The sequence below is a fragment of the Rhagoletis pomonella genome, unplaced genomic scaffold (assembly GCF_013731165.1).
Source record: "Rhagoletis pomonella isolate Grant_MI unplaced genomic scaffold, Rhpom_1.0 Rhpom_scaffold_00003, whole genome shotgun sequence".
Lineage (NCBI taxonomy): Eukaryota > Metazoa > Arthropoda > Insecta > Diptera > Tephritidae > Rhagoletis > Rhagoletis pomonella.
This window is the reverse complement of record NW_023458557.1, coordinates 75,575,066-75,590,720: the sequence shown is the minus strand read 5'-3', so window position 1 is coordinate 75,590,720 and position 15,655 is coordinate 75,575,066. Positions and strand designations below refer to the sequence as shown.

The following is a 15,655-nucleotide window of genomic DNA, read 5'->3' as shown; positions in this document are numbered from 1 at the left end:
AGGAGAGGAGAGGAGAGGAGAGTAATGACGGGAGGGGAGGAGTAAGCAAATGAAGAGTAATGAAGTGGACAAAATAAAATTGAACTAAGTGAAGTAGAAAGAAATTGAAACATAAGTGAAATGATATGGGAGGAAATAGGATAGAAAAATATTTTTATAGATTAGATTGGGACGGAATGGAATGGATTTAAAATGAATTTGAAAGATATTAAATGAAATGTAATAAAACAATTTAAAAAATAAATAAAAATAAAATAAATTATAAAATAAAATATTTCAGTTTCATTTATTTTGGGCCTCTAGGTTTTTTTTAAGAAATGTGTTGTTATTGAAATTAGCAATCAAATATTTAAAATAATTTGCTGGCTACTTACAACAACTGCAGTCGCGGAATGCCCAAGAAGGCATCCTGTGGTATCGCCTTTATGCGATTGTAAGAGAGTACTAAATCATGAAGTTGCTTTAAGCCGACGAAGGGTCGCCCACCGAGCGATTCTATGTGATTACTCGAAAGATCTCTGTTAAAAAAAAAAATTATTTTTACATTTTTGAATGCATATATCTATGTAAGTATATTAGGGCGGGTCAATTTTTGTGGGTTATTTCTTCGACTGCGCGCTTATAGCACGGAATGATTCGACGTGTAAATCAAAGCAAATTTGCCGAAGAAACCATGGGTCTAAAATCAATTTGGAGTTTACCAAAGTGAGAAAATATGTATACGTAGCATTTTGCTGTTTGTATAAAAACATGCCATAAGGGGTTTTTGCCATGAGGAATCCTTTTATGCACTTATACTTCCACCAGTGGGCGCAATAGTGCTATTTTCCCCATTTTCTGCTCCAAATTGATTTAAGACCCAAGGTTTTTAGGCAAATTTACTTAGAATTACACGTAGAATACTCCTATGCTATTTATACGCGCAAAGTAAAAAAAAGTTCTAATGTACACACATACATACACACATATTACAACTTTTATCTTTGAATAATTCTAGGGATATTATTTTTAACTTTTCTGCAATTTTTTCTCTGCTACTTACAACAGTCTTAATTCTCTGCAATTAGTTAAGTTGGGAATGCGCACTAAGGAATTAGTTTTAAGCTCTCTGCAATGAATTTATAAGAAATTGTAATGATTAATTAAAATATTATCATAAAGGAACACTTGGTTTTTTTTTTTACTTACAAGCTCTTCAGTCTTGGTGTTTGACGACACAGGTTCGATGGCACTTCTTTAATACCGGCACGATCCAATTTTATAATCTCTAATGAGAAACAGCCTTCAAGATCGGGAAATACTTTGAGTGCACGTACATCGGAAAGAATTCTGGTCGAAAATATGAAACGAAAAAATTTTTGAAAAATTATTTAAAAGCAAGTTTACGCTTAGAGATTTAAACAACATTTTGCAAAACATATTTTATCATAATTTTCTTATACTCACAATTTACGCAACCTCGCCATGCCACGCAATGCTCTCGGCATTATTAACGACAATGGATTCGCGCGAAAATCTAGCGTTTGTAAATTTCTAGGCAAATCTGTTTCATTTATCCAACGCAGGCGATTGCTGGTGACAGATCTGTAAAATCATAGAAGGAAAAAATCATATAAATAACATAGCATTCCGAATACAAACAATGGTAGCGATTTAGTGCCACTTGGTTGGCAGTGTATCCAATTCTGAGAGGAGGCAAGGAGCTTAGCAAAAAATATCACTAAGTAATTGAAATAAAATAATTTGTTTTATGACTAAATTAAGTCAAATCCACGCAAATCCATGCGAATTTCACATTTCACAGCGAGTCAATGCACCGACAAAGTTGTCGCCGAATCCGCTGACACCCATCAATCCCACATGAAGATGCAACTTCGCAAAACAGTTGGCGTGTAAGTGCCATGAATTCAGCGTCAAATTGTGAACGCATTCTTATCGCTGCATTTAACATTGTCGTAATTATCCTGTTTACTCCAAACAGTGGGAGAGAGCATAGAAATGAAATCGGAGAAAAAGTGTGCATTCACAAGCGCGGAAGTGCACAAATGCAGTGAAATATTAAATTTACTTTGGTGCTACTATAGAAATAAGTAGAGTTGGTGTTTGTATGTATGTGTGTATGGTGTGAATTGCATATGCAAACGTGCGAGCATATTAAAGTTTGGTGCTTACTTTAGCCAAGTACTTGTGTGCTGGCATAGCGCTTAGCGGTCGCGGGTTTAGTTCAAGCATGCAAGAGGAAATCTAATAGCAGTACCATTTTTAGTGCCTAAGAATACATTGCAACTTTTTATAAAATAGTTTTTTATGAATTTTTTATGAATTTAATTTGTTTGAGATAGATTGAGACACTTATAAAAAATCATATTGCTCTTCTCGGCCTAAACCTGTTAAGGTTTCAAATGCTACATTATTTTTAAAACCATTATTAATTCATTCTCTTGTATGTATTGTATGTGTATTGGTGGCTGTGTGTTGACTGCAACTTGATGCGCTACGCTTCGTTTGACACAACGCATGCTTCCGTTTTGGCGGCGAAGGAAGAAGCTGTGCTGGAATTTCATGCTCAATGGGAGTTTAAGTCTTGCATTTTATTGCGACAGCAATACACAGAAACGTGCGGAGGCGGATAGAGTTGACGCGAAAATTTGCAAAAGCATGCCAGCAAGAAAATGCAATCAGTCCTGTCAACGGATTCAAAGGATATCACGTCATATTTTTAGTTTTTTAACCTACTTCTAAAAAAGGAAGTTATCAATTCGTCAGAAGGCGGTTTTGTTTTTTGCCTATCTGTAAGTTATAGGCTTTTTATGAAATTTAACCGTTATTTCATGATTTTTATTAATTCGATCAAGAATATTTATTTTTGGAATTTTACTTTTTCAATCAATTTTTAATCGTTATTTTTGATTTTTATTTTTTTGCTCAATTATAACTGTTTTTTTTCAGATTTAATTTTTTAGATCATAAAAGGTTTAAATCGGCATTAAACACGCAGTCTCCAACATAACATATGAATTTATCGAAAAAATCAGAATCGTAAATAACGATCAAAAATTTATAAAAAAAAAATAAAACTTCAAATTTAACGTTTATTCTTTATTTATTTATTTTTTTTTTACTTTTTCATTAAAAATTGGTTGGACATTTATTTAAAATTATTTTTATTGATTGTAAATTACACAATAATATATGTATTCTAATTTAAATTTTTAAACATAATTTCATTTTGATTTCGATTTAAATTTCCTAATTCAATTTTTTTTATCGCCTTTCATATAAGATTTAATTTTGCTCAAAATTTGTATGTTTATTAAAAATTATGTTTTAACTGTACATTAAGGTAATGTGTTTTTGGTTTTTAAGCTCTTAAAGTTTTAAGTACATATGTATTTTTATTAACTATTTATGTACATACTTTCCTACTGGGTCGGCATACCGCACTTTCAACCGAAAAGGAGCAAACACATACACGCATGCATAAAAAGTCAGCGCCAACAATTGTTCCACGTCGCGCAGATGACGACAACTTCAAAGAAGTTGCATTCACAAAATGCAAAGAAAGAAAGAATACAAACAAAAAAAAATACAACAACACAAAAGTTCACCACATCGGCGAAGTAGAGAAACAAATTCGTGCTGCATCATTTAATATGGCGCTCGTAAATATGCAATGAAATGACACGTTATGATTTCAACAGAACACGCACGGCGCGCCGCGACCAATGTGGGTGTAAAAAGCGCCGAAGAATGCAGCTGTTGTCGTCACCACTGTGTGTTTAGAAGTGTCGTTGCGCTACATGATGCGATACTGCGTTACAGCACCAGCTGATACGAAGCTACTATTGTACATGCATATATAGTATTCCTTCCTCGATTGCCAGTTGTCACATATTTGGGATTCTCCAACTAGTTCTAAGCGCTTTAAAGCAAATTTTAACACTGTGTTGCATCCGCTGCAGCACTATTCAACTTGTTGTGGGATATTAAGGAAAATAAGTTTTCATTCTTTTCACTTTTAACCTCATTTATGCATTTCACTTGAACAAATCGGTGAAATGCGGGCGTGGGCGCAAGTTTTGTGTAAATATGTGAGCATGCATATGCAAAATTTGTTTTATTTTCATACTGTAGGATTCTTTTTTCCTTAATATAATTGTTCGCGCGCAGGTATTTAGTTCATTTTGTTTTTAGTCAAGTTCGACCTTTAGCCTAAATTCCAACATGCCACGTTTCGCTTGCTTTGATATTTGCTTTGCTCGATTTTAGGCGCCTGCGCCAACTAATGCACTCATTGCTCTTTAAATTTCGTTATGCAATAATAATAAAAATAAAAATGTATCTTTGGCATTAAAAAAAAGAAGGAATTAATATAGGCTTGGAATGCCAGAAATGCCTCGTATGTTCTTGATTTGAACTTCACTGGAAAATTCGTGATCAAGGAGCACAAAATTTTAGATAAAAAAATTTTTAATTAAGATTTTTTAATGTATTTTTTTGTTATTATTTGGATGAGTTGATCTTGAGCTGGAAATTGCTGGGCGGCTAACAACGCGCCTGCCCCTCATTCTGTAAAAAGCCTGACAGGCCTCAGAGTACGATTTAACACCATTGTCTTTAAGTTGAATCGTAGTAGTGATTGAGGTCTTAGCACCTGAACCGGCTCTGAACGCATTGTATCATATATGTAATTCAGTCTTCGTATGAAGGGATCCGTGTTTTGAGGGACTATACATACATTTCGGGGTTGAACTTAAATAAAAATAAGACCAAACAAAAATTAATAGACAATTTTGATTAGTGGGATAACTTGGGGCCGAGTGCACACATTTCACCGTGGGCGAAACAGCCGATTTAACGGAAGAAAATATAAATTTTTTAAAATGAAAGCCTTGATTAGCATTCGATTACCAATCGATTGTTAAGGTTAAGATTTCGATTACGATTAAAATTACGATTAAAATTAGTATCAAGATTAAGATTACGATAAGGATTAAGATTAAGATTGAGATTGACTGAGACTGAGATTTAGATTGATATTGGAATTAAGTTTGAGATTGAAATTCAGATTGGGATTGAGATTAATTGCTTATTATTATGCAGAAAAATACTCATATCATATGGTATGCTATACGAGCAATAGGAAGAAGAAGTTTCCCTTCAGTCGCACGTGGGATCCGCACACAACTCTTTTTTATTATTTTATTTTTATAACCTTTCCTCAAAAAATGAAAAAAAAAAATACAAAAAATATTTGCAGAAAATAATACTCAAATGTTTCTGTAATATAATGTAATGTTTACACTGTACGAAAAATGTCAAGTTTTGAGTTGAGACACGTAACACGTAAATTTAACCATTTTCCCATATCGGGTCATTTTCGCAAGATATTTAAATTTTTATAAAACAAAAAAACTTTTTTGTAATTAATTTTTATTTTTTTTTTGTAATTTCTTTTCTTTGGGCTAACGCCTGTTTTTATGTTAAAAAATCGCTGTTATGCATCGTTTTCAACGGTCAAATAACAATGTGCAATAAATTTTTTTTTGAATTATTTTTATGAAATAGGAGCAGGAAATAATGTTACTCATACGCCATAACGTACATGGCTGCACTAGTATTTACATGCTCGTACATGGCGTATGAGTAACATTTTCCATGTTAAAGTTTGAATTTTTTCATTCGAAATGCAAACTTTAAATGAGAAATTACCTGAATAAGAAAAACGGAATGCAGATCCGTAATCTACGAACCAAAATTAATTACCTGTCTCGACTTTTTTATATCTACAGTGTGATCATTAAAAGGCACCTAAGCTTGAGCTTTATTATTTTAGAAGGTATTAAGTTTTTCCGCTAGATAACTCATCTCACTCACTGTGCGTTCGCTCGAGCGGCGCCGGAGACGATCAGTGCCAACCTCAAGTGGTGCTGCGGTCAATTTGAGTACTATTTTTTCATTTTTACCACAATTTGAATAAGTTAACTTTCATAAAAAACATCTAAAATTCGTTGAATTTTTTGGCGGATTTCTCCTTAAATACAAACGAAATGTACACCATACTTCCTTTACCTTTTCTTATATGTACTTGGATTATTTTTCATATTTGTACTTATCGATATTTTTATGCATATCGTTATAAATACATTTATCGACGTCTTTATCGGGTCATTGTGTAGGAATGTTACCAGATACATAGTTTTAACTATGAATTAGAGTTTTTTAGACAACCTTACAGTTTTCTTCAACATCTTCTAGTACAAGTTCCAGAATTTTTTTTTCAAAATTTCCAGTTTGAATGAATAAACTAAAAAATTTCTCTTATAGTTTTTTGGAAGTAAATTTTTAAATAAAAAGGGTCAATGAAGGAGCAACGTTTTGTCTTTTGAAACGAATGGTTTCAGCTATACTTTGCGCATTCCAGCCGGTACAATAAATGTGGAAAGAACTTGATATTTGATATTTTAAGAACTAAAAAAATTAGTTTCCCAATGAAATGTATACAAAATTAACAAAGCGATTTACGAAAAATACTGAAGATGAAGTATGATGTCTTTTTCGATACCTATTTCGAATTAGTACAAACTTTAATATCGACATTTTGCGATATTTTATTCTTTATCTTCGATACTGAATATCGATACTAACATTGTAATTCTTATCGATTAATACTTTTTACCTTACAACTTGAGAAAGGAAATGAAGCGTATTCTTTAATTTCCAAGTGATATGGTGAAACTTGTTTATATGTATAAAAGGATTAAATGCTAACTATTATTGAATTAAAAAAATATTTACAGCAAATTTCCAACATTTCTACCCTCTCAAAGTGAACAGTTTAACTTCTGTGCTACCTCAGCCACCAGCTGTGTGGCAGCTACTTGAAAGGTAGTTGTTGTGCTGACAGCATTTGTGAAGGCCTTCCTCTGCCACAATGTCGCAGTGCAGACAGTTGAGCTGACAATCGATGTTTGCAATACAGCTTAATATGCCGGTTGAGGCTTAGTGTGCACATAATACAAGCTCACGTGCCAATTAAAGACATACATAAATACATATATCTACGCTCGTGTTGTACATATACATACATACGTGAATATATGCATCTGTACATTGTATATGCACACTTATAAAATGTAAGCTTATTAAATGTTGTTAGTAGACAGTTGTAAGAGTCCTACATACATACTAATACAGATATGTATGCACATAAGTACATACATATATATATAAGTAGGACTCTGCTTATGCATTTATGGAATTTATGTTTTCGCAACAATATTGTTACGACATTTGTCTTGAGCAACAGCTTGTGGCGACATCTTGGAATTTACACTAATTTGAAATTACGCCCATTGATGTTTAAGTCAAGTGCATGGTGAGAATATATTCGTTGCAATAAGGTGCTGCTGGTGTCAGTTGAAAATGTCCTGATAAATTTGTACGAATATACATACATACATATGTGTTTATTGAGCTTACATGAGCGCATACGAAATGGCAAATATAAGCCTACATAACTGCGGTAAATAGTTTGACAAAGCAATCTAAAATAACTTTGTCTGGGAGGTTATACTGCCAATTTAATAAGACAAGGGATTTCCAAGTTTAATCTAAGTTGTCTTATTAATTAATTAAATATTTATATTAAAAAAGGAGTTATAATAGCGCTTTTCTACACACTCAACTACAGCCGTCCCAAGAAATAACAAAAGATAAAAAGAATAAGAAATGGTTGTGCGGGCAACTTTATTTGAATTTGACTTGCTTTGGACCAACATACCAGAGTTGGGAAAAATGCATTAATTATTTAATGCATAGTATTTTAATGTAAATAAAAATTGCATTGCTTTATATTTGAAAATCGAATGCTTAATAAAATTTGAATACATTAATTCCGAAGAAATAATGCTAATGAAAATATTTTTGTATTAACATTCAAAATTTTTTAATTCGTGCTATTGAATTAAGAGTATAACAAGCTTTAAAAACTCATCTAAAAATTTTATTTTACAGTAAAAATTCTTAATTGGCGTTGAGGAAGGAATTTTGAGGTTCAAGAAGTTAGTGTTGTAAGTAAAGTAAACTTATGCACACTGAGTTACGCGCACATTGCTTTTACTTTCACAAAACATCTAAAATGTTTACAAGAATTTTTCTACAAATAAACATAGCGGAATCGGGCTTAAAATTATTAGTAGTTATTCGACGTCCTTTCAAAAGAGGTGATTTATATTTTACTAGAAAAAACTAAATGGTTTTAAATAATGCAAACGAGAAAAATTATTAAAAATTTTAATAAACTAAAATTTTTCGTTAGCATTAGTTTAGATAATTTAATGAAAAAATTTCATTAGCATTATATTTTTCAGAATTTATGAATTAAAACTTAATTAAACATTAAGTTTTCAAAATTAATGCATTGATTTTTTTTTCCAAAAATTTCAAAAATTACTGCTGTAATTTATTTCGTTAACATTAAGGCTTTAATGTACCATTTATGCACTAAAATTTTCTAAATTCTGTATTCACATTTGTTAAACTTAAACGGTTTTTTTCATTTGGGGAGATTTTTTTTTTTTTCAAAACATACTACTTTAAGAAACTATTTTTATTCATTAAGAAACAAAATTTTTGGAGGTAGTTTAAAATCGGTCCAGCTCATGTAAATCTTAATATTTTTTTCAAAAATTAATGCATTGAAATTTTTATTTGCTATAAATTTCAAAAATTAATGCATTAATTTTCTACATAAACATTAATATTTAAATGTACCATTCCAAATTTGGTATGCACATTTTTTTAATGAGTTTATTATAAGTAAGAGTTGAATTTAAAGCTATCCACACATCTATGCGATGCTGTCGGTGTGAATATGTTCCCCCAAAAATTACAACAATTCCGACCGTAGTTTTCAAATGAGGAATCACACATTTATACGATTTTGCTGCAGCGATTTATTTGAACATTCACACTTCTTCTTTTAGTCGTGCTGAAATCGTAGACTCTCGCGTTTTGAGAAAGTGCATGTCTTAATTACTTAATGTTCATCATACGCCCTGTCAGACCAATTAAAAAATATACTACAATTGCAAATTTTCCGAGCGTATCTACACAAATTATTCTACTAGAAAATATATCGTTTTGCAGCCTTTTAATACACAAAGCAACCGCACTTTTTCCATTAATTAATTTTTTTTGATGTCCTTGGGAGAAATCCTGCCATCCTCGTAAAAATTTCAAGGTGCAGATTTACTGTAAATACGTTCTAATATGGGAAACATATCGAATTTTTTGCATTTCCAAAAATTTCATGGGTGATCTAGTAGCCTTCATTCATAAATATATATATATGTATATGGAATTAAGTAAAACTTCAACTACAGGTCGGCACGGGTTATCGCTATCCTACGGCCATAAAACTTCATACATACATATGCTATTAAGGCTAAAATGCACAAATATAGAGGGTATGAATTTTTGTAATATTTTCATTTTAAATATAGTTCGATCTGCATATAACAGGAACCATTAAAAATAAAAGCTTCAAAAATTAATCAAACAACAAAATTGTTCATCAAAGTTTTGGTTTTTGTTTTATTTAGATTCCTTAGAAATAGTTTGAGTATACACTTTTGTAGTCCATAATGAAGTGCAAGTTTCAACTGCCGTTGGTTTTTTTGGACTTTTATTTGTGGACGGTGTTGCGCATTTTCTTCTATATTAAAATAAATTTTATATATGCATTATATGGACGACTCGAAACTTGCACTTTATTATACTAAAAATTTATGGTATTTAGAACTTGAACATTAATATTTGTAAATTTATCGAATAAACATATACTTGATACTTACAATTCCTGTAAATGTGTTAACTTGTTCAATCCCTCAGGCAAGCTGTTGATCAAATTGTCATCCAGTTCTCTTTGTTGTGCGCAAACATTGTTGATTATTTGTAGAATAAGTAGAAGAGAATTAAAGGTATAAAAAAAAGAATTAGTTACTTCTGATTAACTTTTTTTCTCAATAAAAAAAAAATAGGCTAAAAGCCGACAAAATTACAAGGTAAATTGTCAGGTAAATGAAGCCATGAGAGCAGAGGTGGCCTAACCCACAGTTTTTTGTACTTAACTTAAAATAGTTTCAAAAGTGATAAATTTTAAAGTAAAGGTCGATTATTCCCTAACTTGATGGTACGTTATGCATCTATGGACCTCAAAATTAAGGAATAGGTGACTTTCGTTTTAAAATTTATCACAATCAAGACTATTTCCGGTAAGAAATTACAAAAAAAAAAACATGGGTTAGGCCACTTTTGCTCACATGGCCTCAAATCTACTGCTTAGAAATCAACCGAACGACACATAAGTTTCGTATTTTGGAACGGTATTCCAATATAAAAGTCTTTCATGAACAAACTGATTGTATCCTACTGAGTAGTATGGATCCTGACTTGGGAAATTCACCATCGACTAGATTTTCACAGTTCAAATCCAAAAAGTTCTACAAAAAGTAAAGCTAGGTAAAAGCCGTATGTAAAAGACACATCATTCGTGTAGTTTTACCGTCTTCAAAACAGCTGATGTCGAACTCCTGTCTATATGAGGCTCACACCACGATTAGCCGCATAAAAATCAGAGTGTCCAGATTTGGCGATTTCGCGCCAATTTGGCGATTTTTTTTTTTTATATTTTCGCGTAAAAATTTAGGAAATCGCCATTGGCGATTTTTGGCGATTTTTTACCTTCAAATAAATTTTTTCCAATAGTAAAAATATAAAAAACTTTGTTTTCCGCGATAATTTTACAGAAGCGGCTAATGAACTACGCTTATCACGGACTTGACTTAAGAAGCATATTAAGTGACTGTCAAAAAATTTGAATCACCCTAATCGAAGAACTTTTCAAACGATTAGCTAGTCAATTAAATACTTTTAAAAAAGCTTAGATTTTGTCACCAGAAAAGTGTGATAATCAAAAGAGGGCGAGTTTCAGGGACCTGCCAATTCATAATTTGACTTTGAAGGACAGAAAAGCAGCGGAAACTAAATATTTAAATCTTTGAACTTTCCCATGGAATAACGTTTTTCAGAACCATTCCATGCGACTCTGAAGAATTTTGGCTAATTGCTTACGGAGTGAAAACCGCAATAGGCCATAAAATTTATTATTGAAAATATAAGTAAAGTAGCCTTCATATTATTATCCTTGCCGCACTCACATGCTTTTGTTGAGCGCGTTTTTTCCGTAATGAATTCAACAAAAAACTAAGATTCGAAATAGGATGAGGTTGGAAAGCCTTAAATCAATAATTCGAATAAAGTGTTATACGAAGACTAATAGTTTCTGCTGCAAAACGTTTCCAATATCAAACAGTATGTTATCACGGTTGAATAGCTCAATATATGACAACAACAGAAATGTAAATCATTCAGACACTATAGCCTGATTTTGAAGAAATTGTGGAAATGGCTGAGCTCGCCTTATTATAGGTTTCTATTATATTTTTAGCGCCAAGCTCTTAAAAACGGATTGTGCGATTAATCAATTATAAGAGTTATAATAAATTTAACAATTGCGCAGTCCTATTGGAAAATGTGTTGAAGCAAATATTTTTTTAAAAAGTGTGCGTATTTTTAAAGAAAGTTGTTTGTACATCACTATTATATATAAGTGATTTATTGCCCTCTGAAGGTATTATATACGCTTTTGGTTTTAAAAACTTTATTATAACAACATCTCATTTTTAAAATGAAAGATTTGTTAGATCGATTTCATGAATTTTATTAAAAAAAAAAATGGCGATTTTTTTTTAGAAATTGCGCTTTTTTTTATTATTACCCCGCTTTTATTAGCTCGGGATGTAAATATGTAATATTGATGCGTCTAAAAGATGCAGCGATTTCAATTCTCAAGTCATATACTTGATGACAGTACGAATGGTAATTTTAATAGCGAGGTTTTAATTTTTTTAAACTATAATTTTATTAAATTATCTGGACAACCTGATAAAAACCAAGATAAGTTGTCTATCGGTTATTAAATTCATTAAGAAAGTTCTAAGGAAAAATAACCTTGTAATCTATAATTTTCCTTATCACCTCGATCACATATCCATACTTCATGTATCCGATATCAGTGACCGCCAATAAATTCCAGTTTTTATTCACACATATTTTTAAATGTGTAGCTATTTGCAAGCGCAACGCATTTATCTTTCAGTGGTCACTTAAAACTGCAAAATTTCAAAAGCTGAATGACGTTAGCAATAACACCAATAAAAAAAAAAAACGAAAAACAATAACAAAGGCGATTTCCGCACATAAGTAAGTAGCACTCGATTTTATAGAAGCATTGACGCCACAAAACTTTTAACTTTTACCTTTTCAACAAAGTTTTCGCCAATTCTTCGAAAAATGTTGCTGCAGGAGCTACTTAAAGAGTTTTGTTTGTAAACAAAGTGTTGCAAAAGATAAATGTATGTATCTATAGGGTGGAAAAAATGGCATAAAACTTCGACAAATGGTCGAATCTTACTTTTATTGCATTCGCAGAAGCCTGAAGTGGCATGTATGTACGTATGCATGAGGCACTAACCACACTCTGAAAGACCTACATATGTATGCACATACATAAAAAAAAAGCTATGGCCATAAATAGTTTCATGACATTTATTTCAGCGTACAGCAATGCATCGGTCATTGAGTTCTGCATGCACACATACATACATACGCACATATACTTACTATATACATATATGTATGCTTTGCGTGCTTTTTTCGGCTTTGCACATAAATTGCCAACAATTTTTATGGTGTTGTTGTCGTTCGATCTATCGACTAACCAATAACAAACAGTTACTGCCCACTGAAATTTGTTTTGATATTTCATTTCTTTCACTTTTTGCACCATTGCCGTTTTTCTTTGCTTCATTTTCTTACTTTTTTCTCTTCGTTTAAAAGCTAAACATTTGTTTCCATTCGGCTCTTTCTCCATCCATTTGTTTATAAAATTGCTGGCAAGCAATAAGTTTCGTGTCAGCTGGCGCTCAGCCATGCTCGAGGTTTATTTTTCAATTCTTTGTTAATGGATTTGTTTTTTATTGTATTGATGTACATACATACATATGTACTGATTTCAATAAAACCACCGAAATTTACGTCAATTTAGTAGGGTGCAATAAAATGCATAATTCTTTTGGTTTCAAAATATCGTAGTAAAAGGGACTAAAGCCAATAAGAAGGAAGGGGTTTTAACAGCTCAAAAGAAGTTGTTGAAAGTTCACTACGAAAGTTTTTTATTTCGAATTTTTTGGTGATCGAATCATTTCTCCAAAAAAAAAATTTACAACGGGTTTTGACTAAAAATTGTCTTGAAACTCAGTTTAGAAGGAATAAAGAAGAGTATGATGAATGAAGAAGAACCTTGTATTTATGGCCGTTGAGTAATTATTTTTGAAAAGAAAAAATATAAAAAGAAAAACGTTGATACTTACAAAACCTTTAAAGCTGTTAGATTTGCAAATGCATTCGCTGAGATTTTCATAATTTGATTGCGTTTTAAAAGTCTGTAAAAAAGGTGAAATGTATACATATTTTTAGTAGATATCGAGTAGCATAAAAATATAGAGCATTTTGTTTTTGTTAACTTTCTTATTGAGCTCGAGGCCGATTTTAATGAAATTTTCGGAAAAATGCCTATAACAAAAAATTCATTTCCAAAAATGCTTTCCCCTTCAAGACAATCGGTCAGGTACGTGCATGACTTTTAATTTCGATGAAACTGAAATATGTTGTTTATTGGTCTAAATAATGGCCCGTATTATTTTTTTGCTCGATATCTGGGGATATTTTTTTTGTAAATACCCATAGCTTCGTTCAAAATTAATGAATGTCAACCATTTTTTCACTCAAATGTTGGTAATTGTTACCACTTTAAGACTGTAGGGTAAAATTATTGAATTTTATATTTGCAAATTTTTTACTTATTTTTAAGGAAACTTTTTCGAAATTAAATTTTGCAGAAACTATATTTTTTTATTTCATAATTTTTCGCAAGAAAATATGCACTTTGAACTACAATCGAGCTGAATCCCTTGTAGCTTATTTTTTTCGGGGACATGCATTTTTGTTAGAAAAAATACATTTTATTAGAAGTTATTAGAAGTTAATATACATTCTAAATAAGAACCAAAACGGACTATAAATATGGGGTTGTTTAAATATCTCGACTCCTGCGCCACCTATCGGATTAACTCATCTTTAATATTGCATTGTCATCGGCTTATGAGCCAACTGTGAAGTTTCAAGTCTCTAGGTCATTGGGAAGTTAGTCAAAAATTGATTGCAAGATTTGCCCCTAACAAACATACATACATACAGGGCAAGTTAAATGAAAGCTTGTAACAAAATACCTTATAAGTCGGCCAAAAAATTTTTCCGAGCCAAAAAATACGGGTCTCATTATGTGGACCAACAAACAACATATTTCAGTTTCATAGAAATTAAAAATTAAAACCAATTGTATTTTATTTTGTTTTATTTTATCTTATATCGTTGTATTTTATTTTACTAAATTAAATAAAATCTAATTTTATTTTGTTTTATGTTATTTTATTTTATTTTATTTTATTCAATTTAATTTAATTTAATTTAATGTAATTTGGTTATTATGTTTCTAGGGCAAACTTTCAATTTCCTATAGGGTAGTTTTTTTTTCGCGGGCAAGGATCGAAAATGCCTATTGCATCATCAAAGCTGTCGTCACAACAATGGTATGTCCGGAGACTAAAACACTCCCCCCGAATAGGAACCGTCGCCCACCCTGGGACCACTAATCGCATTGCTTCAGGGTGGCGTTCCATATTTCTCATTAACTAAAGTTCCCTCGGTGCACCTGCGTCCAGATCCCGCTTCTTGACTCAAAGTAAGTATTCTGCATATTTAACTATGTTCTTCCAGTTAGTTTCGCTATGTACCATGGCTTGGATGACGTTATCTGGGTTAATTGGTCCTACAAGGTCTTGCAGATTATTGCGCTCGGTTTCCCATCTTTTGCATCTGAAAAAGTGTACTCGGCATCGTCTTCTTCTGCGTCGCTGTATATGCATGACGGCTCTTCGGCTTTTCCCATTCTATACAGGTAATTGCGAAAGTAACCATGCCCAGACAGCATTTGTGTGACGTAATAGTTTATTTCGCCATGTTCTCTTTGGGTCCACAGTTTTAGGTCTTTTATTAGCCTAGCCGTCCATCTGCCGCGGCTTTCGTTTTGAAACCTATCTTGCCATAGTCTTAGTGTCTCGTCTCTTACTGTTTCCCTTTCGTTGTCACTTGGATTCGTTTGCGCCTTAAACTTCCACATTTTCTTGCGTTCGGCTGCTAGCAGGTCAATGGGAACCGTTCCGCTCATAACTAGTATTGCCTCGCCGAACACTGTACGGTACGCAGAGGCTACTCTTAAAGCTGCTGTGCGATGAGCTCTAGAAAGTATCTTGCAACGGTTATTTTTCTGTAGGGTGTCCGCCCAGATCTCCGCTCCGTATAGCAAAATATTCAAGGTTGTGGACATTAGAAGTTTTCTTTTACTTTGGGTCGGTCCACCAATATTGGACATTAATCTGCTTAGGTAAGCCGTTAACTTTGCTGCTTTTGC

General features: G+C 32.3%; 2 protein-coding genes across 2 annotated transcripts in view; one reads left to right on the top strand and one right to left on the bottom strand.

The window, feature by feature from the left end:
• The window catches only part of LOC118735531, a 321,256-nt gene that overhangs the window by 157,343 nt on the left and 148,258 nt on the right, over positions 1–15,655 (top strand). The window lies entirely within an intron of this gene.
• LOC118735529 overlaps positions 1–15,655 on the bottom strand; it is a 35,645-nt gene that overhangs the window by 7,937 nt on the left and 12,053 nt on the right. The window contains exons 6-11 of the mRNA XM_036465330.1: positions 13,497–13,568; positions 9,858–9,926; positions 1,447–1,584; positions 1,189–1,329; positions 1,043–1,108; positions 375–518 (exon numbers count right to left, since the gene is read on the bottom strand). Of these exons, the coding sequence (XP_036321223.1) occupies positions 375–518; positions 1,043–1,108; positions 1,189–1,329; positions 1,447–1,584; positions 9,858–9,926; positions 13,497–13,568 (630 nt within the window). The remainder of the gene's footprint in view (positions 1–374; positions 519–1,042; positions 1,109–1,188; positions 1,330–1,446; positions 1,585–9,857; positions 9,927–13,496; positions 13,569–15,655) is intronic.